At 43.8% G+C, this 24,661-nt stretch overlaps 1 protein-coding gene across 2 annotated transcripts in view; it reads left to right on the top strand.

Moving 5' to 3' along the window:
• The window catches only part of utp18 (UTP18 small subunit processome component), a 29,740-nt gene that overhangs the window by 3,209 nt on the left and 1,870 nt on the right, over positions 1–24,661 (top strand). The window contains exons 2-11 of one of the 2 annotated variants that reach the window (XM_041217199.1): positions 1,187–1,323; positions 2,679–2,774; positions 3,794–3,876; positions 4,511–4,590; positions 10,013–10,138; positions 10,273–10,447; positions 11,904–12,004; positions 17,250–17,340; positions 18,155–18,278; positions 21,509–21,683. In XM_041217199.1, the coding sequence (XP_041073133.1) occupies positions 1,187–1,323; positions 2,679–2,774; positions 3,794–3,876; positions 4,511–4,590; positions 10,013–10,138; positions 10,273–10,447; positions 11,904–12,004; positions 17,250–17,340; positions 18,155–18,278; positions 21,509–21,683 (1,188 nt within the window). Of the gene's footprint in view, positions 1–1,186; positions 1,324–2,678; positions 2,775–3,793; positions 3,877–4,510; positions 4,591–10,012; positions 10,139–10,272; positions 10,448–11,903; positions 12,005–17,249; positions 17,341–18,154; positions 18,279–20,456; positions 20,614–21,508; positions 21,684–24,661 lie in introns of those variants that run through there. The other variant, XM_041217200.1, reaches the window with a different exon arrangement.

The raw sequence follows: 24,661 nt of genomic DNA, 5'->3' as shown, positions 1-24,661 counted from the left end.
TCCCAGAGAGCAGTGGAGGCAGGGTCTTTGAATTTATTCAAGGCTGAGTTAGACAGATTTTTGATAGACAAGGGAACCAAGGGTTATGGGTGGCAGACAGCAAAGTGGAGTTGAGACCACAACCTGATCAGCTATATTCTCTATAATGGTGGAGCAGGCTCGAGGGGCTGAATGGCTTACTTCTTTTAATTCTTGTGTTCTTAACTTTTAAATTATTCTTGTAGTCCTCATCAGCACCCTGCCTTCTCGCTTGCTGTCTCTGGGGATTGTTCCTCTCTCTGGCTTTCGCTCCATTTATTTATCTCTCTGGGGGTCTCGGTCTATCTTTCTGTGCGGGGTACTCTCTTGGATTTCCCCTCTTTTGGGGGAAAATATCAGCTTGTGATGGCCTATTGGGGGGGGGCTCTCTTTCTTTCCCTCTTTGTTTTCTAACAATGGGGCCTCCTCTCCAAGAGGCCAGCTCTGTCGATCATTACAATTCTCTCTCCTGTCTTTCAGACAGTTTTTCTGACTCTCTGGATGTATATTATTATCTATCTCTTCCTTAGTTGCATGGCCAAGAGGGAGGGAAAAGGCTTGTGCCTGGAGTTTTCCTGCGTGCCAATGTCACTATTCATGTTAATGTATTTTTAACAAAAACTTACATTTATATCATAACATTAATTTAGTAAACTGTCCCAGAACACTTCACAGAAGCATTATCAAACAAATTTTAGCACCAAGGCACATAGGGAGATTATGTGCTTGATCAAAGAGGTAAGTTTTAAGCAGTGTCTTAAGGAAAAAGCGTTTAAGGGAAGGAATTCCAGAGCTTAGGACCCAGACAGTTGAAGGCACAACCACTAATGATGGAGTGATTGAAATCAGGAATGCTCAAGAGACCAGAATTAGAGGAATGCAGGAGATGGAGGAGAATACAGAAATAGGGAGGGTGCTAGACCATAGAGGGCTTTGAAAATTGAGGTATTGCTAGGAGCCAGTGTAGATCAGTGAGTACCAGAATGATCAGTGAACAAAACTTGGTGAGAGTCAGGATATGGACAGCAGAGTTTTGGATGTGCTCAAGTTAATGAATTCCATTAAACATCATTGCCAAACCGTTAGGCATCACATGCCATGGCTGACATTATTGGCATTTACTGATCTGTGACGGGTCTTTGTAACTTTTTCCACTGTGTCCCTACAGCCTGGACAGGAGCGAGTGGGCAGAACCTTGCTGGACGATGACTCCAGTGACTCTGAAGTGGAAAATGAAGCCAAGTCCAGTTTTCCTCCACCCAAGAAAGCAGCGTGGGTGGATGAAGAGGATGAAGTAGAAAGACCGTAAGTGAGATTTGTTCCATTGTGTGTAAGAGGCGCCTGACTGAGCTCAGATATCTCTGTTTGGGATACAACAATTTTCTTCTCCCATATCCCACTTTATTGCGTAATCATTCAAAATATTAACCTCTGTTTCAGCCTGCTTGCCTCGATTATTGTCCTCACTTCTGCTCTGACAGTTGAACTGTTGAAATTCTGATTGCAGAACCTTTAGATCTTGTGGTTGTGTTTTTCCCCAGGTCTTTTTGTCCCCCTCTGATCATCCCTTTACCATGTTACTACACCATATGTGTTTAGCTGAATGAGCTCTAAGTATTTACCCAACAGTGTAGTTAATCACTGTTAAAATGTGGGAAACGCGGTAGTGAACTTGCAGACAGTAAGCTTCCACAAGCAGCAATGACCTGATAATCTGTAACCTGTTTTAATGATATTAGTTGAGTGATAAATATTGACCAGGACATTGGAGAGAATTCTCCTGCTGTTCTTTAAAATAGCACCATAGGATCTTCTATGTCCATCTGAGAGGGCAGATGGGGCCCCAGTTTAACATATGAGCCGAAAGGTGGCATCTCCAACATTGCAGCACTCCCTTAATGTACTTCAGTGTCAGCCTGGATAATGGACTCCAATCTCTGGAGTGGGGTCCGAGCCCACAACCTTCTACCTCAAAGGTGAGATGTCTCCTTTCCCTCTTGCCTGTGTACCTCACACTTTTGGTGAGCTTCTGCCTTGAGCCCAGCTGAAGGTATTGCCTATGTGAATTCCAGAGGAGATCCTCACTTGCTCGTGAAGCGTTTGACATCTTGTTTATGGGCAGATTACAAACCTGAATGTTATTGTGAGGAACACTGAGCCCCTGAGAAAGAGAACATTTTTAAACAGAAATTAAAGACCTTAAGGGTTTGAAGGAAATCAAAGTGCTTTTTACCTTTGAATCCTATTTAATTCAAGAGGTGTTTTGCATTTCTGAAACTAACTGCAAGTTGCACACGCCAAGGGCTGTGAGGAAAAGTTCAAATATACAAGTTTCAGAGCCTGGAGATAAGGTTCACGGAGGGATTCTTTATGAAATATTACATGAATCCTGAATAGTTATTTTTGAGTCGGGCAGCAGAACAGAATCAGAGCAAACGCAAAGGAAATTCAGAGCAAAATCCTGGAGATATTACCTTGTGTGAAGGGCAGTGAATATTGGGAGTAAAAAACCAGACTACAGTAGGAGGGTGCTGGCTGTAGGGACAGAGTTGGAGCGGAAGACAGCATTTGCTGCTCCCCTTCCAGACTCCACTGGTGTTTCACAATGAATGGAATTCAGTTTATTGTGAGCTGACTTCTGTTCTTTTTTTGCTTTACAGTGTGGATATGACTCATCGATTCCGGAAAAATTTACAGAAAAGCACCACAGAGAAGACCCTTAGCGTGGGGCAGCTGCAGCAGAGATTGAAGGAGCAGTACGTACAGAAAGTCCAATTACACGCTTTACTATCAAAATGCACTCTTCTTTCTCCTTGGGTGACTTTTTGCCTCCTAGTTCCAGGGCATTTCACTTCAGTCAGTGTGAATAGTGAACTTGTGGGGTGGAGGGGCTGCACAGAGGATGTGCAGGGAGAGAGTGGGACTATTTGGATAACTCTTTCAAAAAGTCAGTACAGTCATGATGGTCTGAATGGCCTCCTTTTATACTTCTGTATGGAGTGTTTCTGTAGAGTAGAGCAGATCTACAAGTCCTGTCATATTGTGAAAGAGAATGTGTTCTCTCTTGTGGTATCTCAGCTGGTTGACAGTGAATAATGTATCCGTGGAATATTCGATTCCCTGGTCCATATTTTGCTAGCTGGTCTTACCTGAGGAAGCGGAAGGAAAGCAGTGTTTGCTGCTCCTGATCATCCCCGGTGACCGTTGCTAGTGTGTGTGTGTGTGTGTGTGTGTGTGTGTGTGTGCGCGTGCGTGTGTGCGTGCTCTGGTGCAGGGGGGTGGGGAATTCCCTAACTGGGAAAGGAAAACTGGGACATGGGGGAAAGGGACGAGTGTGTTCCCTGTGTCATTGTGTGCTTCCCAGATATTATCTTGCAGCTAGATTGGCAGCCATAGACTGGCTTTGGGCTGCAGGATATGTTGGAATGGGTTGGAAAAACTAGAGAACAGATTTCCTGTTCGCCACCTGGTATGAAATCATTAGGAATGTGTTTGCAAATTCAATACAAAGAGAGAAAGCATTCCCTGTTAATTGCAGAGGTGAAAATGTAAAGCTCATAGTGGTAAATTGCTAAACCGTGGGCATAATTTGGCATTTTGGCAGCGTTGATGGTGTGAGAGGCACCATGCACAAATGATTAACTATCATGCCTGTGTTGAATGCAGTATCTGATCCCCCTGCCTATTAACTTACACAGTGAATGGGACCATTGTCAAAGAGGGACACTTTCATATACCTTAAAAGGGTTTAATTCCAATATACATTAATTTACAGATTCCAGACTGCAATGGGTGGGGTACCATCCTGGGCAGAGAACAATGATAAAAAAAGAAAGAACAAGAAAGACTCAGATGATGGTAAGTCATTATAATCTGAACAAACATTATTGCAAATGGGTTAGATAGCAGTTATACAAAAGCAACAAACTTTATTTGGAGAATTCTCGATATCTGGGAATGAGTTACAGACTGGAATCCAACCGAGGGTTTTGGGGGCTTTATATACAGAATACCAGACACCCCAGAGTGATCAATGGTTTGGTGGGAGAAGAGGGAATGTAGTTGGGGTGGAGTTATATAGAGTAACAGGGTGAGTTACAGACTAGAATCTAATCGAGGGGTTCGGGGGGGTTTATATGTAAAATAACAGATACTCGGGAGTGAGTTACAGACTGGAATCTAATTGAGGGGTTTGGGGTGGTTTATATATAGAATAACAGATACCCGGGAGTGAGTTACAGACTGGAATCTAATCGAGGGGTTCCGGGGGTTTATATATAGAATAACAGATACCTGGGAGTGAGTTACAGACTGGAATTTAATCGAGGGGTTCTGTATAACATTCTAAACACGAGAATGAAACTTGATTAGGGGACTGAGTTATTGATTATAATGCAGATCTCTTAAACAGGTGTCTTAAATGTTAAGTGCATTACTTTGTATATTTGGTGTGTTTGTCTAATGAATTGTATTATTTTATCTGTTACGTTAGAAAGTGATGATGAAGATTTGTTGCGGAAAACTGGCAATTTTGTGTCCTGCTCTGACGCCCTCCCCAAAGGCTTGTTACAGGTGAGGGTGCTTACTTAGACACTGTGTTTAAAATGGCAGCTGCAGTTGTCATGGAGCAGCAGGTTTGTCTGCTTGTGTCAGAGGGAGAGATGTTAACTCTCATGTGTTCTGTTTGAGTGTTGATTTGATGCTTGTTTCTTAGTGGCCAGGATTTAGGTCAGTGCAGTGCTCACTCACTGGCTCCTTTTTTCTTGTACAGTACAGCTTTTAGTCCCAGTTGGACCAGTGTTAGGGTACAATAAGGAGGAAAGTTGACAGGGAGATGTATCTATCTTGGGCTATAGAAGGGGTGGATTGTTTTGGGTTCCCTCAATCTTGATCTGGTGGTCTGCTACTGGAAAGTGAGAGTTGTATAAGTGTCGGGTGAGCACAGGATTAGACCATTGTCAGAGCTCACGCTGGGAAAATAGCCACTTGTAGGAGGTGATGGGAGGTGCGGGGGGTGGGGGGGGTGGTGTGGAGGAGGAGGAGGTTTACTGTCACCTGTAGGACTGAATGAAGCATCACCTTTATAAATGGAGGGACTCTTGCTGTATGCAGAATGGTTGCCCCTTTCATCCATCTACCAGCAATCACTGCCTCTCAAATTCATTGCCTGTGACTGGACCTTGTTTAAATTCACTCCATTTCACACAGTAGTACAATTGGTAAGATAACTCACTTCAACCTACTATTGCTGTACAATTGGAGGACCTTTTTTTTTTAATAATCCCAACAGCAGCATTTTGATTTTAATTGGGCAAGGCAAGATTATGAGGGGCACGGACAGGGTGGATAGGGAAGAGCTGTTCCCCTTAGTTGAAGGGTCAGTCACAAGGGGACATAGGTTCAAGGTGAGGGTCAGGAGGTTTAGGGGGGAATGTGAGGAAAAGCTTTTTTACCCAGAGGGTGGTGACGGTCTGGAATGCGCTGCCTGGGAGGGTGGTGGAGGCGGGTTGCCTCACGTCCTTTAAAAAGTACCTGGATGAGCGCTTGGCACGTCATAACATTCAAGGCAATGGGCCAAGTGCTGGTAAATGGGATTAGGTAGGTAGGTCAGGTGTTTCTCATGTGTCAGTGCAGACTCGATGGGCCGGAGGGCCTCTTCTGCACTGTGAGATTCTGTGAAGGCACTCACTTTTGAAATGAGATGATAAAATCATAGAATAGTGTAGTACAGAGGGAGGCTATTCAGCCCATTGTGCCTGTGCTGGCTCTTTGAAAGAGCTATCCAATTAATCCTACTTTCCCACAAACCTGCAAATGTCAAGAATTTATCCAATTCCCTTTAGAAAGTTACTATTCAACCTGTTTCCACTGCCCTTGCAGGCAGCACATTCCAGATCATCATAACTTGGATAAAAAGTGTCATCCTCACCTTGTATCAGATCAGATATGTTGTGTGAATGGGTGGATACCTGGGAGTTATTGTAGGCCTATACTAACCTGTGAGGCTGAAGGACTGCTCACAGTCTGTCACCAGCTCTGCTTTACATGCGTGTGAGAGCAGCTTAGTTTGACAGCCCCTCAAGCTCCCTTTCTCATTCCCTGTGGAGGAGATTTTGTCTTGGCTTGTTAGCTTTCTGCAGTGATGTTGCTGTCAGTGGTAATATAGTGCTTGGGGAGTGTAGTGTGCCCTTTCCCAACCACTCAGCACATTGCACCAGCTTTGGCCTCCCAGTTGTGACTCTCAAGATCCCAAACAACTCAATTTAGGTGATGTCACAGGATTTAGAAACATGTATTTAACTAGCGCAGTTCTTATTTATTCAAACCTCTATGAATTTCTGATGAGTAAACTATCTGGAATATTACTTCCTCTGCTGCATATAACAACACTGATCCTGTAAATGAAAAACAGCTTCCTTACACATTATGCTCTCTCCTTTCACCCACATTGACCAAAACAAATGGTGAAAAGCTGTTAAAGAGTCTCTTGATGCAAACAATTCCATTGGACAAAAGCAGTTCACTGTGTCCCCCAGGGACTCTCACCATCTCTGCCCCCTTTAATCCCATTGTCAGTTTTTTTTAATGTCAGTATTATTCAGGAACTGTTTCTCGCTCCATTATCTTTATTTAAAGAAAAGCTGTAAACAAGGATGAATCCCAGCATTGGTCAGAGGCTGCTATTCTGGGGCAGGTTTCACTGTGGTATTAGTGGAAGGCTGGAGATGGGCATTCTGCATGGCCTGGGGAAGGAAGGGAGTGCCCTAGTTGGGAATGTTTTTACAGCAAACCTCCCTACAGAATCTGAGGCACTGTAAAGAAAGAACTTGCAATTCTATAGCGACATTCACGTCCTCAGGATGTCTCAAAAGCACTTCACAGCCATTGAGGCACTTTTGAATTGTAGCCACTGGGCAGGCATATGTGACAACTGCTTTGTACACAGCAGGACCCCACAGAGCAAATGAGGTAACTGTACACTTAGTCAGTTTTTGGCTGAGGGATAAATGTTGTTCAGGACATGGAGAATCTCTTTTTGCACTTTGAATAGTTCTCTGTGATCTGTTCACCTGAATAGGCAGATGAGCCCTTAGTTTAATGTTTCATCTGAAAGACAGTGTCTTCAATGGTGCAGCACTTACTCAGTACTGTCCCTTCAACAATGCAACGTTCCTTCAGTATTGCCCCTCAGACAGCGCAGTGCTCCATCCATACTGCGCCTCTGACAATGCAGCGCTCTGTCTGTACTGACCCTCTGGCGCAGTACTCCTGTAGGACTGACCCTCTGACGGTGCATTACTCCCTCAGTACTGACCCTCTGATGGTGCAGCACTCCCTCAGCCAGCCATCTTGGCCTCCTCTGGAGGTCCCCAGCATCACAGATGCCAGTCTTCTGCCAACTTTATTCACTCCATGTGATATCAAGAAATGGCTGAAGGCACTGAATACTGCAAAGGCCATGGGCCCTGACAATATTCTGGCAATAGTACTGAAGACTTGTGCTCCAGAACTTAGTGTGCCCCTTGCCAAGCTGTTCCAGTACAGCTACAACACTGGCATCTACCCAGCAATGTGGAAAATTCCCAGTATGTCCAGTATACAAAAAGCAGGACAAATCCAACCCAGCCAATTGCTGCCCATCAGTCTACTCTTGATCATCAGTAAAGTAATGGAAGGGGTCATCAACATTGCTATGAAGTGGCCCTTGCTTAGCAATAACCTGCTCACTGATGCTCAGTTTGGGTTCCGCCAGGGCCACTCAGCTCCTGACCTCATTACAGCCTTGGTTCAAACATGGACAAAAGAGCTGAACTCCCGAGGTGAGGGGAGAGTGACTGCCCTTGACATCGAGGCAGCATTTGACCGAGTGTGGCATCAAGGAGCCCTAGCAAAACTGGAGTCAATGGGAATCAGAGGGGGAACACTCTGCTGGTTGAAGTCATACCTAGCACAAAGGAAGATGGTTATGGTTGTTGGAGGTCAATCATCTCATCTAGGTCTTTGCTGCAGGAGTTTCTCAAGGTAGAGTCCTCGGCCCAACCATCTTCAGCTGCTCCATCATTGACCTTCCTTCCATTTTAAGGTCAGAAGTGGGGATGTTTGCTGATGATTGCACAATGTTCAGCACCATTTGCAACTCCTTGGGTACTGAAACAGTCCATGTCCAAATGCAGCAATATCCAAGCTTGAGTTGACAAGTGGCAACTCTCATTCACGCCACGCATGTGACAGGCAATGGCCATCTCCAACAAAAGAGAATGCAACCATGGGCTCTTGGCATTCAATGGCACTACCATCGCTGAATCCCCCACTATCAACATCCTGGGGGTTACCATTGACCTGAAACTGAACTGGACTAGCCATATAAATACTGTGGATACAAGAGCAGGTTAGAGGCTAGGAATCCTGCAGTGAGTAACTCACCTCCTGGCTCCCCAGAGCCTGTCCACCATCTACAAGGCACAAGTCAGGAGTATGATGGAATACTCCCCACTTGCCTGGATGACAAGCTTGACACCATCCAGGACAAAGCAGCCGCTTGATTGGCACCCCATCTGCAAACATTCACTCCCTCCACCACCGACGCACAGTAGCAGCAGTGTGTGTACCATCTACAAGATGCACTGCAGGAACTCACTAAGGCTCCTTCGACAGCACCTTCCAAACCCACGACCACTACCACTTAGAAGGACAAGGGCAGCAGATACATGGGAATACCACCACCTGGAAGTTCCTCTCCAAGTCACTCACCATCCTGACTGGGAAATATATCGCCGTTCCTTCACTGTCGCTGGGTCACAATCCTGGAACTCCCTCCCTAACAGCACTGTGGGTGTACCTGCACCACAGGGACTGCAGCGGTTCAAGAAGGCAGCTCACCACCACCTCAAGGGCTACGGATTCATTAATACTGGCCTAGCCGGTGAAGTTCACATCCCATGAATGAAGTAAGCAATAAATCACCTATTCTCTGACAGTGCAGCACTCTCTCAGTACTGACCCTCTGACATTGCTGCACTCCTTCACTACTGAACTGGGAGCATCAGCCTGGGTGCTTGATTGAAAGCATAACCTTATGATCCAGAGGTTAGATTGCTGCCACTGATCTACACTGATGTGGATTATTTGTTTTCATTGGATGTGGGTGTGGCTGGCTTGGCAGCATTTATTGCCCCCCCCCTAACTGCCCTTGTTCAGAGGGCAGTTAAGAGTCAACCACATTGCTGTGGGTCTGGAGTCACACGTAGACTTGACCAGGTAAGGACAGCAGATTTCCTTCCCTAAAGGACGTTAGTGAACCAGATGGGTTTTTATAACAATTGGCAACAGTTTTGTGTCGTCATCAGACTTTTATTTCTTGATTTTTATTGAATCCAAGTTGCACCATCTGCAATGGTGGGATTCAAACCACTATTGTCACACCAGCTCCCCTTTGTTCTTGTGGATTGGCAGATGTGCTGCCAAGCCAGTCATTCTCATCTTTTTGCAAAGTGTGCCTGTCAGCCAATGAGACAGGCTCTCAGCAGAACTGTTCACAAAGGATTCCATGTATGTCTTATTAAAAACCTCGGCGAGATAACAATTTGTCATAGATTCCCAAGTGTTTGGTTGTAAGAATGGTTAAGTAGGAAATAGGTCACTTTGGGGGTAGTGCCGTGTGGAAGTGAGCTCAGCGAGGTGTGAGTGTGACCATTTTCTTCTGTTTATCTCAGCCTGGACAGAGGTAAGGGGCAGTGCTGCTGTCAACCTGAGTTGGGGCAGGTAGATCAGGAGGAGTTCCCTAGCTGTCACTTCCCCACTGTTTAATGTCTTTCCAAAACTCACTGGACTTGGAGATGAAGGATGGCTGCTTGAGTGAGCTATTAGCATCTATGAGGCCATGTTCTGATGCAGGCAGATGCCTTTGGGGGGAATAAGTTAGATAAATTTAAAAAAATATGCTGTATGAAAAAGCAGTTTCTTTGTTCTGATGAGTTTGATTGCTTCTCAATAGATAAAGAACTGTAAAAATGCCAATCAAAGCAGACCATCTGATGCGAAACTAACGACGACTCAGTTCCATCCAGCTGCTCAAGTAATAATGACTGCCGGGATTGATCAGTCCATCTCACTCTTTCAGGTATGTTTCCCAGTCCTGTCAGTATATTGACTGTCAATACCACACGTTTCATATTGCAACGTGCTGTGAGTGAGCACATCTTGTGTGGCCAGACTGACTCAGACTAGCAGCTGACAATGTTCATTCCACTTCAGGTCGATGGAAAGACAAACCCCAAGATTCAGAGTATTCATTTGGAGCGGTTTCCTGTACACAAAGCTCGCTTCAGTGCAGACGGGGAGCAAGTTATCGCCACAGGCATCCGCAACAAGATGTTCTACATGTACGATATGATGGCTGGGAAAATTATTCCTGTCCACAATGTCCGAGGTGAGAGTTTCTGCTAAAACTATTTTTAACAGGACATCCAAATGCCCTGAATGGCTACCAAGAATTCTGACACCTTAACAATCAGAAGCCACCATTAATTTTTGAATCATTGAAGCTTACATTTTTATAGAAGTCTGACACCTGGAAGAGTAGGTTTTAAACCAGGGAGAGGGGGAAACTGAGCAATACATAGGATGTTTAATTGGAGAGTGAACATAAAGAGACAGATTTTGAAAGCAGTGTTTGAACAGAGTGCAGCAGAAAGGCAAAGTGGATTTAGAAACTATAGAAAAGTTATGGCGCAGAAAGAGGGCATTCTGCCCATTGTGTCTGTGCCGGCCATAAAAAGAGGAAAAGGAAACTAGCCACTCATCTTTAATCCCACTTTCCAGCCCCTGGTCCACAGCCTTGTGGGTTACAGCACTTCAGCCGCAGATCCAAATACCTTTTAAATGACTTGAGCATTTCAGTCTCAACCACTGATTTAGGCAGTGAATTCCAGACACCCACTGCCGTCTCTAATCTGTCTTATCAGTCATCTTAAATCTATGCCCCCTGGTAATTAACCCCTCAGTTAGGGGAAACAAGCCTTCCCTGTCTACCCTATCTTGGCCTCTCTTGGAGGAGAGTTCCAAAGAGCAGGAGTGTGGTTAGTAAAAGATCGGCCTCTGATGGAGCAGAGGGAGAGGCTGAGAGCAGTTAATCAATGGGGGCTGTCATGAAAATGGATTGAAGAATTCATTTCAAAAGAGAGGTAAATTAAATGTATAAAGAATGAGAATTATCAGCATCATTCCATCAGGAGGCTGAGCACACAATGAATGAGTAATATTGAGCTCTGAGCACAGCACTGTTTTCTAATACTTTACCTGTCGTTCTTTATCACCTTTCCCATGATCTCAGTTGCATTTTTGTTGGATTGGCCAATTGGAGGAGGACGAGCTTCCTAACGCTGGTCCTCATGGAATGGGAGCCCGTCCTATTTTACACCGTGTGAGATGAGAAAGTGCCTTAAAAGGAGTTGCTCTGTGTATTTGTAGAAATTGGAGAGTAGTTTTTGAAAAACCACCATTCCCTTTCAGATGCCCTGAGTGTAGCTCCCTTCCTGTCACCTTTAATGTTGCTGCAAGCTGCTTCCCTGCTTCACAGCAACACAAAGATATGTCAATGTAACTTTAGAGAATTCAGACAGATCACCAGAACTGTCAGTTGAGCGTACTCAGCAGGTCTGGCAGCATCTGTGGAGAGACAGAGAAACTTGGAAAGGTCATCACCCTGAAACGTTAACTCTGTTTCTCTCCACGGATGCTGCCTGACCTGCTGAGTTTTTTCTGTTTCCATTTTAGATTTCTACCACCTGCAATATTTTGCTTTTACACCACAGCTGGCCGCTTTTCCTTGATTCTTGTGCATGCTATACTCTGTCATTGAAGCTTTTTGGTGTTTGGATTCGTAGGGCTAGAGGAAAGGAAAATTGACAAGTTTGAAGTTTCGCCAGATGGCTTGTTTCTGCTCCTCATTGGGACCTCAGGGTTTCTGCACCTTCTCTCCATGAAGGTAAGTTACAAAGGCACTGGAGTGCGATTTCAGTGGAGTGAGACAGTTTGGTGAACTGAGGGAATCTTAAATATCTTTCTAAAGATCTAATATTGTTTGTGTTTAGCATTTAATTACAAGTACTGTTTAAATTCTGAATCTCATTCAGGGGCCTAAGCAGGGAGATAGAAGCTATCCACTGGCAGCAGCTGGAATAGTTCATTAAGAAAACCATCTTGAACTGATTTTTGCTGTACCTGGGCTCAGCTAGTCCCTTTGTTTCAGAACATATAAATTCAGACATTCCCAGTGCCAGCTTAACAGAGGGTGAGAGTTTGGTATGTTGAGAAAGTTCAGTGAGGAGGTGAGAAAAATACTCCTTTGCTTTTTCTAGAGGACTGTGACAGGAAGTGACAGAGTACAGATCTAAGAGTAATTCAGCACGTAAGGCTAGATGCTATAGAAATAATAAAAGGACAAAAATAAAGGGTCTGTATATAAATGCATGTAGCATTTGAAACAAAACAACACAAATAGAAGTAACTAAGTATGATCTGATAACCATCACAGAGACATGACTACAGGATGACTTAGATTGGGATCTGAATATTGAAGGGTATGTGACACTTGGGAAAGACAGGAAGCCAGGAAAGTTGGAGGGGTGGTTCTGTTAATTAATTATGGTTTTAGCACACTAGAGAGGGATGACCTAAGTTCAAGAAACCAGGGTGTAGAAGTGGTTTGGTTAAGATGATAAAGGCAACAAGTCACTTGTGGAGGTGGTGTACAGGCCCCTTAATTGTAACTATGGTAGGACAGAGTATTAAGTAAGAGGTAATGGGAGCTTGTCAGAAAGATATGACGATAATGATGGGGGATTTTAATCTACATATAGAGTGGAAAAATCAGATGGGCAAAGGTAGCATAGATGGGATGTTCATAGAATGTTTTCAGGATAGTTTCTTAGAACACCATGTTCTGGAGCCAACCAGAGAGCAGGCTATACTAGACCTGGTATTGTGCAACAAGATAGGATTGATTGATAACTTCCTAGTGAAGGCACCCCTAGGTAGCAGCAATCATAATATGATTGAATTTTACATTCAATTAGAGGGAGAGAAGAATGGGTCCAAGATTAGTATTTTAAAATTAAATAAGAGCAATTATGAGGGCATGAAAGCAGACCTAGCTAAAGTGAACTGGCAAATGAGGTTGAGGAATATGTCAATAGAGGTTCAGTTGCAGACATTTAAAAGGATATTTCAGAATACACATATATACATGCCAATGAGAAAGAAAAATTCCAAGTGGAGGGCCCACCATCCGAGGTTAACTAAAAAAGTTAAAGACCGTATCAAACTTGAAGAAAAAGCATATAATTGCACAAAGACGGGTAGCAGGTCAGAAGATTGGAAAAAATATAAAGAACAGCAAAGAATGACGAAGATTAATATGGAGGGAAAAATTAGGGTGCAAGAGAAAGCAAACTAGAAATATAAAGACGGATAGCAAGAGTTTCTATGGATATTTAAATATGAAAAGAGTTAACAAATGAGCGTTGGTCCTATAGAAAGTGAGTCTGGGAATTAATAATGGAAAGCAAGGAGATGGCAGATGAATTGAACGGGTATTTTGTGGCAGTCTTCACTATAGAAGATGCAAGGAATATTCCAGAAATAGCTGTAAATCAGGAAATAGAAGGGCAGCAGGAGCTCAGGAAAATTACAATCACCATGGGTATTGAGCGAGTTGTTGGGAGCTGTGGGCTGACAAATCCCCATGTCCTGATTGACTTCACCCTAAGGCCTTGGAAGAAGTGGTAGTGAGATAATTGATGCGTTGGATTTAATTTTCCAAAATTCCCTAGATTTGGGGAAGGTTCCATTGGATTGGAAAATAGCAAATGTAACTCCTGAATGAAAACAGAAAATGTTGGAAAAACTCAGCAAACCTGGCAGCATCTCTGGAAAGAGAAACAGAGTTAACGTTTCAAGTCCATGTGACTCTTCTTCAGTAACCCCTTTATTCAAAAGGGAGACAGACAGACAAAAAGCAGGAAACTACAGGTCACTTAGCCTAATATCTGTCATAGGGAAAATATTAGAAGCTATTATGAAAGGTGTTATAGCAGGGCACTTAGAAAAATTCAAGGCAGTCAGACAGAGTCAACATGGTTTTGTGAAAGGGAAATCATGTTTAACCAATTTATTTGAGTTCTTTGAAGGAGTCCTATCTGTTGTGGATAAAGGGGAACAGGTGGATGTGCTGTACTTATATTTCCAGAAGCATTTGATAAGGTGCCACATCAAAGGTAATTGCGGAAAATAAAAGCTCATGGTGTAGGGGTAACACTGACATTGACTGGCTAACAGTCTCATGATGTAGGGGTAACACTGACATTGACTGGCTAACAGTCTCATGATGTAGGGGTAACACTGACATTGACTGGCTAACAGTCTCATGATGTAGAGGTAACACTGACATTGACTGGCTAACAGAAAACAGAAAAGTTGGCATAAATGGGTCATTTTCTGGTTGGCAGGATGTAACTAGTGGTGTGCCACAGGGATCAGTGCTGGGGCCTCAACTTTTTACATTTTTTATAAAGGACTTGGATGAAGGGAGCAATGTTATGGTTGCTATATTTGCTACGCAAAGGTAGGTAGGAAAGTAAATTGTGAAAGAACATAAGGAAGCTACAAAGGGACATAAGATCTGGCAAATGGAGTATAATGTGGAAAAGTGTGAAATTGATCATTTTGACAGGAAGAATAACAAAGAAGCATATTATCTAATGTTGAGAGATTGTAGAGCTCTGAGATGCAGAGAGATCTGGGTGTCCTGGTGCATGAATCACAGGTGATTAGGAAAGCTAATAGAATGTTATTGTTTATTGTGAGGGGAACTGATTACAAAAGTAGAGAGGTTACGTTTCAGTTGTACAGGGCACTGGTGAGACCACAGCTGGAGTACTGTGTACAGTATTGGTCTCCTTACCAACGTAAATGCATTAGAAGCAGTTCAGAGAAAGTTTACTAGACTGATTCCAGGAATGGACAGATTATCTTATGAAGAAAAGTTGGGCAGGCTAAGCTTATATCCACTGACGTTTAGAAGAGTAAGAGATGACTGGGTTGAAACCTTTAAGACTCTGAGCGGTCTTGACAGGGTGGATGTGGAAAGGATGTTTTGTCTTGTGGGAGAATCTAGAGCTAGGGTTCACTGTTTAAAAATAAGGGGTTGCTCATTTAAAACAGAGATGAGAAATATATTCTGAGGGTTGAGAGTCTTTGGAACTGTCTTCCTCAAAAGGTGGTGGAACCAGAGCCTTTGTGAGTATTTTCAAGGCAGAAGTAGACAGATCCTTGATAAGCAAGGGGAGAAAGGTTATCGGGGGTAGGCATGAATGTGGGGGGGGTTGAGGTTATAATCAGAGCAGCCATGATCTTATTAAATGGCAGAGCAGGCTTGAGCTTCCGAGTGGCCGGCTCCTGCTCTTAATTTGTATGTTCATAGGGTCAACTCTGTAATCTACTGGGACTGTGTTAACCTGGATTCAATAGAAATCGCTAACTAACCACAAATATGGCTGTGGTGGCACTGTTTTAGTCACTAACTTCAGTAGGAAACAACAACTTGCATTTATGTAGCACTTTAAACAGGATACAACATCCCAAGGCACTCCCCAGGAATATTATAGAACAAAATTTGACTCCAGACTGTGTAAAGAGATAAAATCTTAGTCAAAGAGAGAGATTTTAAGAAACTTCTTAAGGGAAGAAAGAGCAGTAGAGAGGTTTAGGGAGGGAATTCCAGAGTTTAGTACCTAGGCAGTTGAAGGCACAGCCACCAATGGTGGGGTGATTAAAATCAGGAATACTCAAGAGGCCAGAATTCGAAGAGTGCAGAGATCTCTGGGTAAATTTGCAGGCAAATGAATTTCACTTGTATTTTTGCTTAATAAAAGCTGCCTTTCAATGTCAGACTTTGCAGCTTTTCCCCTTTGACAAACTTAATTCACAATTTCAAACTTTATCATACATGTCCCATCTGAGTGGAGCTTCTAGATAATTGTCCATCAGTTAGTTGTGAGCAGTACTTTGACTTCATCAGGGAAATTGCTGAGACTATGGACTCAGACATTCTGATTTTAATCTCTCAATTTTACCAAGAAATGCACAAAAAGGTTAAAGTTCACATGTATGCACCATGCGAATGTTGATGCTGAGATTACGTGCCCAGTAACATTGGGAATACTCACTATTGATGGTCTGCAGTGCTGACAGGACAAGTTAATTAGGTTTCAGCACTGCCTTGTTCATTATGCACATGGTTACCTAGATGAAATTGCAGTGTTATTACTTTGCTCTGAAAATTGCAGGTCATCTGTCACATCAGATATGTGTCACCTGGGAATTAGCACAGCTTAAATTTTTCATGCTCACACAAATTAGTTTCTAAATGACTGCTGGAGTTGGTTTTGTATTCATGCTCAGGGCGAGGACATGTTTGTGTGGTCTCCTCGTCCTTTGTTGTTCTCTGTGCAGTGCACATTTATAGCCTGTGTCACTGCCGGACACCCTCACAGTGCATTACTGATAATCCAACACCAGTCACAAGAGGAAGCATGAAGCTGATGCCCCCCCGCCCCCCCCCCCTTGCCACACATCCACAGCATTTCCCCAGAAGGATGAGGTTGAGATTGGGAACTCTGTCACATTCTGCCCCATGCCCTTACCACTTTTTGTCTCAGCAGGTTGGGACTTGGAAATCCATAGTACGTCACAGAGCTCAGAGGTGTCTCCGACAAATACTGCCCACTAGGAAATGTGCAAAGCCTTGCCCAGTTGGCCACTTTTCATGTGTGAACCTGAGTGCTGTGTTCCAGGCTATTTGGCCAAATGAGACATCATATTTGGCCACGGGGGGCACAGCTACACCTGCTGGTCTCACATATTTCCAACTGGATAGCAGACAGTGCTGAATAACCCTCGCTGACTTCTCCCTCCCCACTTCGGCTGCTGCAGACTGTTGTAGTCTCCTTCCCCACTTCCCCGCAAATGTTTCTAGGAGAGGTTTTTCCTTCTCTACTCCCAAGCTCAGATCAGGAATCGGTTCTTTTCTATGTGTCATTGTCACCTGTGCATTCACCCACTGAGCTTACCAACTGCACCTTGTTATGTGGGACAGTAAATATTTTTGTTCATTGATGGCCCAATGTCTAATGCCAGAGAATTCTAATTGTCTGTCCATGTTCCTTTTGCAGACTAAAGAATTTGTGGGTAGTATGAAAATCAACGGACAGGCAATTGCAGCCACCTTCTCTTCTGATGGGAGTACAGTGTACACAACCTCTGGTGAGCAGCTATTATGCTCTGTGGTTTTGGATTTGGTAATAGGCTGGGGTGGGGTGCAAGGAGGGGATTGGGAGATCTGTAACAGGATCGGGATCAAACTGGAATGTTTGGTACTGCAATAGTTAATCCTTTTACCAGTTAAGCAATTAGGAGAGATAAAGTGGTTTTATTTAAAAATGGAAGGGTTGTCCTTTAATCTGAGACTATTGTACATATAGAAACAGTCCTGGTTCATTGTTTCCTATATCATAAACTACAATACTCAAGCTCACTCAATTGACCGTTTGATTGCTGTGCTGGAACTATGCAGATAATATAACCATTGATCTCATTGAATGGTGAAACAGGCTTGAGGGATGAATGACCTACTGCTGTTCCTATATTCTATCCCTTACTACCTCAACCTCAGCAGCTATGCCTGCACTCAAACTTGCACCCTTTTCCAAGTGGGACAGCTCATTCCTGGTATGATGTTAACAGTGAAATTCACCTTTTATTGTACGATTGCTCAAACAAGAGTTGCCCTTGGGTCTCGACAATTTTTATTGAGAGCCATCGTCCTTCTCAGAAGTGCTAGTAGTTCCGCAGAGCACTGTAGATGTGGTCAATTTATTAAGCACAATTGAAAGAGTACTCTGGCTGAGCTGGTCCAGTAGCCAGCATTGACGTTGATAGTTGATTGGCCCCTCAACAAGTGTTACGAATCCCTGAGTCCACAATATAGTATTTGTTTTCAGCTCCTGGTTTTATTCGATAGAACAGGCCAGAGTTTCTAACCAATGCCCTAACTCTGTACTTTGTGCTCTTGTTCAAGATGAAGGAGAAGTTTACGTTTGGGACGTCAAGAGTAGGAAATGCCTGACCAGGTTCATCGATGAAGGCTGTCTGAGAGGGACATGTATTGCTGTCTCTCGGAACGGGCAATATGTGGCTTGTGGGTAGGTGAAGCCTTGTGCTGTACAGTGCTGCCTCTATGCCAACGGTGTTTCGATGGGTATAACAAGAGTGCAATTGGTCCCTTCCCAGAGCTGCCCATCTTTACCTTTCCAAGGTTTTTTTACAGTGTCCTTCGTGGATCCTGTGTCTGGCTCCCCCGCTGATTCAGTTGATGTAGAATTTGGCTGAGGATCATCGTGACTGATCTCCCTGAAATAAGGGCGTTATAACTGTGATAAAAGGCATTATAACCGAATCCAGTAATAGGGACATGAGGGATTGAACCAGGTCTGTATGGCAATGTCTGTATTTACTCGCTAGGTCACCGTGGAAGTTCATCTTAGCTTCCTTAGGTACTCCGGGTGATCCACTTCCTCTCAATCTCCTTGGTAATTGCGCACGTAAACCGTTTTTAATATATTGAAACATATTGAAAGTGTTTATTCTGAATCCCAGCTCTGAATTGCAATCTGAGCTCTGACGCACCCCAAGATTTGGGTATTGCAATTTGTGTAGAGAGGTTTAGCGTCCTCTCTGGCCCATACCCTGGTCAGGTGCAAACCAGTCAACAGACTTAATGCCAAGCTTTCTCAGCAGGATCAGAAAATAACCCCATAATCCCCCTTTAATCCATGAAGGATCCATTACTTTATGCTTATTGCTTTCAGAACTTAATAGTGGTGTTACCTGAGAGAGGATTACAATACTACAGTCTCAGAGTGACTGGGCAGCACTGGGATGTTCCCTCTTCCTGTTAACTGCCGTATGTGCAGTATGAGCTGGAGTTTTATATTTTATTGCCCCTAATCAACTTGTTTTAACTCTCTGTGGTTACATAGCTTGTTTTAATTTATTTCCAAGATAAATATCACTATCACACCACCCTTCAGCGCCTTATCACAGTGCTTTTGTAAACAGAGTGATTACAGTACTCAATCTTTTGATTAAAGGTGGCATGCGGCTGCCTGTTGGAAATCAGTGACCTTCAGCTGTGGAGAGCCGCAAGTGTTAACATTTGATGGTAGATCTAAGGGGCCATTTATACTCACCATGCTTTCCCCACACAATTTGAGTTCATGTCTACGCCTTGCTTTACTAGAAAATGTATCATTTTTATATACTGTCCAATAGCTTAAATTAACTTAAAAATTCATGAGTTTTGAATGTTTGTGGTAAATTAAAATTGGCATTTTAAAGTCTGCTCTCCACAAACAAGGTAAGTCTATTCTCACAGGTCAAAAATGTGACTGGATTTGCCGTGGAAGATAATGGGCTTTAAGGATGAATCCAGGCTGCGAATCTGTTCCCTGGAGGTGCAAAAGGTGTTTAGTCAACACACCCTGTGAGCTACTCCATCCCTTCTATGTGACGAATGCCTCATTGAACATGGCTGTGGTCAGGAGCTCGCTATATGGATGGGTCACTGGGCAGCACTGGGATGCTCCCTCTCTCAGGTAACACCACGATTAAGGTCTGAAAGCAATAAGCGTAAAGTAATGGATCCACCATGGATTAAAGGGGGATTATGGGGTTATTTTCTGATCCTGCTGAGAAAGCTTAGCATTAGATCTGTTGAGTGGTTTGTACCTGACCAGGGTATGGGCCAGAGAGAACTCTAAACCTCTCTACACAAATTGTCACAGCAATACCCAAAACCTAGGGTATGTCAGAGCTCAAATAGCAATTCAGAGCTGGGATTCAGAATAAATACTTTCGATATCTTTCAATATATTTAAAGAAAAACGGTTTACATGCACGATTACCAAGGAGATGGAGAGGAAGTGGATCACCTGAGTATCTAAGGTTTAAACTGAACTTCCACAGTGACACAGTGAGTAAATGCAGACATTGCCATACAGACCTTGTCCGTTCCCTCATGTCCGTTTTACTGGGATTGGTTATGATGCCCTTTACTGCTGGGATAAGTTGCAATGCGCTTATTTCAGGGTTACGATGACCCTCCGCCAAGCTCTGGATAAACTGAATGCAGGTGAGTGCAAATGCATGTCAGGCCAACTTGACAGCTCTCCAGGATGCCCTGAGGCAATGCTGAGGGACTACTGCATTGCAGGAAGTGTCATCTTTAAGAGTGTTGACCTGCCAGCTCACGAGGAATTCTTTGAATAGTTCTCCTGGTCCTAATCAACATCTTTCCCTCAGCTCTCTCTCTCTCTCTCTAGCAGTCCCTCAAAACGAGGAGGACACTTGTCTCAGAGCCCGTGGCAAGAGTTTGCTCGTGGAGATTTTTAACATGGGGAGGTTGTTGTGCTGCAGCTACCACTCGGTTCTGACTGACCAGGAAACACTGCTGTTCTTACTGCCTGTCGTCAGGTGTAGTGGAAGGATTTAAAGGTTGGTAATCAACCTGTTTGGCCATGTTGTGAATGTACCTTCCATGATCATCAAGTCCTGCGGTGGGACTCTAACCCAGAGCTTCTGGTCTGAGGTAGGGACGCTGCCCACTGCGTCACAAGACCTTCCTTCTCCCTCAACTAACAAGTTCCCAAAACGCTCCATCGCTGGAGGTTTACCTTGTTTTCCTGTCAGAATCTGTTGTAGACTGCTTGATAGAGATTGATCATTGGATTAGTCAACAACTCCATTATTTTATCATATGACAATCAGAAAGTGGACTAGGTGGAGCAGAATCAAAGGGCCAAATGGTTACTCCTGCTCCTATGTTTCTATTAGTTTAAAAATAAGTGGTCTCCCTCTTACGACAGATGAGGAGAAACATTTTTTGCCAAAGAGTCATTGGTGTGTGAAATTCTCTTCCCCCAACATTAGTGGAGACTGGGTCTTTAACTCTGCCTTAAATAAATTTGGGTAGATTTTTGTTAGGCCAGGGAATCGAGGGGTCTGACAGGAAAGTAGAGCTGCGACCACAACCAGCTCAGTCATGATCTGAATGAATGGTGGAGCAGGCTCGAAGGGCCAAATGGTCCACTCCTGTTCCTAGATGGATCTTGGCCTTCATTGTGTGCTTCCTCTGTTCCTAACACTGAGACCAGCTTATTGTGCATTGAGCACACTTACTGTTTATGGGATCTTGCGATGTGAAAATTGGGTTACTATGTTGACAATGTAACAGTGGTCATTGTGCTTCAAAGGAGTTCATTGTATGTGAAGTGCTTCATTGTGTTCTGAGAGATGTGATGTTATGCAGTTAGTGCTACTGTTAAATCACTTGCTCTCTAATAGAAAGTGCATTTTGCTTTGCTTTCCCTGGCAGGTCCAGTTCTGGAATTGTGAATGTTTACTCCCGAGATACCTGCTTACACCAGATTAATCCTAAACCAGTGAAAGCCATCAGGAACTTGGTTACCACAGCAACGTCACTGGCCTTTAACCCAACAACAGAGATCTTGGCAATTGCTTCTAAGGCCACAGATGACGCAGTCAAGATGGTAAGTGGTGTTTCTGGACAAAGTTCAGAGTAGAGGACAGCATTTTCAATTAGTTCTGTAACAATTAGTTCCCTCCCCAACCAGTAACTCAAACCCATCAAATACACTCTTCCTCTGGTTCCAACAGCATTCATTGGTTTATTCCAAAACTAGAGCTCATCAATATAAGATAGTCACTAATAAATATAATAGGGTATTCAGGAGAATCTTCTTAACCCCCAGAGTAGTGAGAATGTGCAACTCGCTACCACAGGGAGTTTTTTTTGTATTCATTCATGGGATGTGGGTGTCACTGGCTGGGCCAGCATTTATTGCCCATCCTAATTGTCCTTGAAGATGGTGGTGTGCTGCTGCAGCCCATGTGGTGTAGGTACAGTCACAGTGCGAGGGAGGGAATTTTGATCCAGCGACAGGGAAGGAATTGAGCAGTTGAACTGGATAGTATAGATGTATTTAAGGGGAAGCTGCATGGACATGAGGGAGAAGTGAGTAGAAGGATATGTTGATGGGGTGGGCAGGGACATAGGTGAAGCATTAACTGGCGTGGATCAGTTGGGGTGAATGGCCTGTATCTGTGCAATACAGCACAAGGTATGGAACAAACCCTCGCTTCCTGTTCACAGAAAATCCTGCGCAGAGGCCAGATGATAGGTCTAAGGTAAAGCAACAAATGATATTGGAGCCAGTGGAAGTGTGTGTGTGTGTGTTAGACAGGCTTGATGTGCTGAGCCCCATTGTGCAGCTCTGTGACTGAATTAAGGACCCTTCTTTAAGCCTAACTCATCTGGAGGTCAGCTTTCTGGGTGCAGGTTGCTTTCCAGTACCTCACCTGGGGCCCTTGGGTGAAAAAGAGTTCTACCCCCACTACACCTTTTCAAAGTCTTTTGTGTTTCCACTTAGTGAAACGTGGGGGAAAGAGAGAGAGATGGAATATAAACATTAATTGAGACACATCTGGTGGTAGAGTTGAAGCAGAGCCTGTACTATGTGCAAGGTTGTTGTGCACAGTGTTTATTCCTTTTGACTTTGCCTCTTACCTTGTTGTCCTGAAGTGAGTGACATATTTCAGGGTTTATGGTTAATTGAGTGCCAGCAACCAGCTGCTTAAATACCTTGACCTAGTGGCTGCTCCTTGTGTCAAAATGGACAGTATGAATTGGGGAGGAGTGTTGGCATCAGTGTTCCTGTTAAGCTGCATGGCTGCGTGACTACATATGTCATGCAACAAACAGTAGCATGCAACTAATGTCCCCCTGAGTGTGTAGCTGCACTGCCTTCTTAAAGGGACTGTAAGACAAACCGGCTTTGCATAATGAAGAAAAATTAACGGGGTCATTGGTTGGCACTCCAGTCAAACCCAACCCTTTCCTCTCTCTCCTGGCAGGATAATGGTCAGGAATCCTGCCAGATTCTTCAGTTCTTCCCTTCCCCATCTCCTGCTGGGGTCAGTTATAGTACCCCAACCATCACTGTGATGGGAACAACTGACACCACAGACCAGAAATCAAATTGCAACTTTCCTAGTCCAAACCACTCTCAGCAATAGGAGGAAGCCCTTCAACCTGTCCTGTCATTCTATTAAATTATACCTGATCTGTATCATAACTTCACTCAGTTGCCTTTCTTTTATACCCCTTGAAACCTTTACCCAACAAAAATCTAGCAATCTCAGCGTTGAAATTTATTATTGCGCACCCCCCCCACCACACACACATACACACAGAAGTGCTTTCTGACATCACCCTTGAACAGACTGCCTCTAATTTTATGTGGCCTTGCTCTGGATTCTCACACGAGCAGAAATAGTTCCTCTCTTTTCATACTGTTAAATCCTTGAATCATCTTAAACAGTTCAGTTAAATCACGGCTTAGTCTGTTATACTTAAGGAACACGCGCCTCAGTTCCTTACAGAACTGTTGTGGCTGTGTGTCCTTGTTAAATAAACAAGCCTGACAAAGAGAAAGTTACTGAGTTTAGGCTTTTTTCATCCTTGTCCATTTTCTTTGATTAATGGAACCTTTCAATATCCTGTTAAATTAGCTTTGTCAAGTACAGTGAAGTGAAGGACTGACTTACACGAGTTAATTTTTAATCAGCTGTGGTAGTCTGCCTCCAGTCAAACAGAATCGTTATGACTCCATTGCTATTCACGCAGCTCTCACATTGCTTGGGACCCTGAGCGTTTGTTACACAGTGACGCTCAGTGTAGTTAGAACATTCAGGGATAAAATCAAAATTGCAGCAGTAGCTTTGTAACAATCCAATGTTGGGGCACCAAGTTGCTCCTGCAGAGGGTGAGATGATGTATTCTCACCTTGTGTTTAAAACTGTGCAGCTGTCTCAGTCAGCAAGATGTGCCTGGGATTATTGAGGAGGAGGTTGCCTGGTGTTCGAGTATTGGCAGGTTCAGTGCCTCTTCCCCCGGTCAAGCTGGGCAGAGGCTGTGGCATCTCACAGTGACTAGAGAGGATAGCCACTTCCGAGTGCTCCTGGTGCTTCTCAGCAGCTCTCAAATGGAATGATGTACTCAGATCCTTAACAAGATAAATGGGGAAATGCTAAACCATCTATCCACATATTAAAAAAAAATGTCCACGTCCAGCAAGTGTCTCTGCTGAGAGTGCAGTCAGTGTTCAGGCAAACCTGGAGTGCTCAGGTTCACCTGAAATAAACAATAACAAATGAGAACTGAGCAGACAGGAATCCTACCAAAGATTTAGCATCAAAGAGTAAGCTAGAAATCTGTACATTTACTGCTGATTTCTACTGAACTTAATGCTAACTTCTTCCTCAAAGGAAGGAGCTGGCAATTTACAGGCAACCAGCAACATATGCAAACGACCTTGAGCAATGGTAGTTAATCCATGACTGACTTATGGAGGAAGCAATTTTGCAAGCAAGAGACGGACTATATTAAACACAGCTCCACAGTGACAACTCAAACTCACCAAACACGTTCCAGATCCCACACTACCCA

This window comes from Carcharodon carcharias, chromosome 22 (genome assembly GCF_017639515.1).
Source record: "Carcharodon carcharias isolate sCarCar2 chromosome 22, sCarCar2.pri, whole genome shotgun sequence".
Taxonomy (NCBI): Eukaryota; Metazoa; Chordata; class Chondrichthyes; order Lamniformes; family Lamnidae; genus Carcharodon; species Carcharodon carcharias.
The sequence above is the reverse complement of the archived record's forward strand: the minus strand, read 5'-3'. Positions and strand labels throughout refer to the sequence as shown.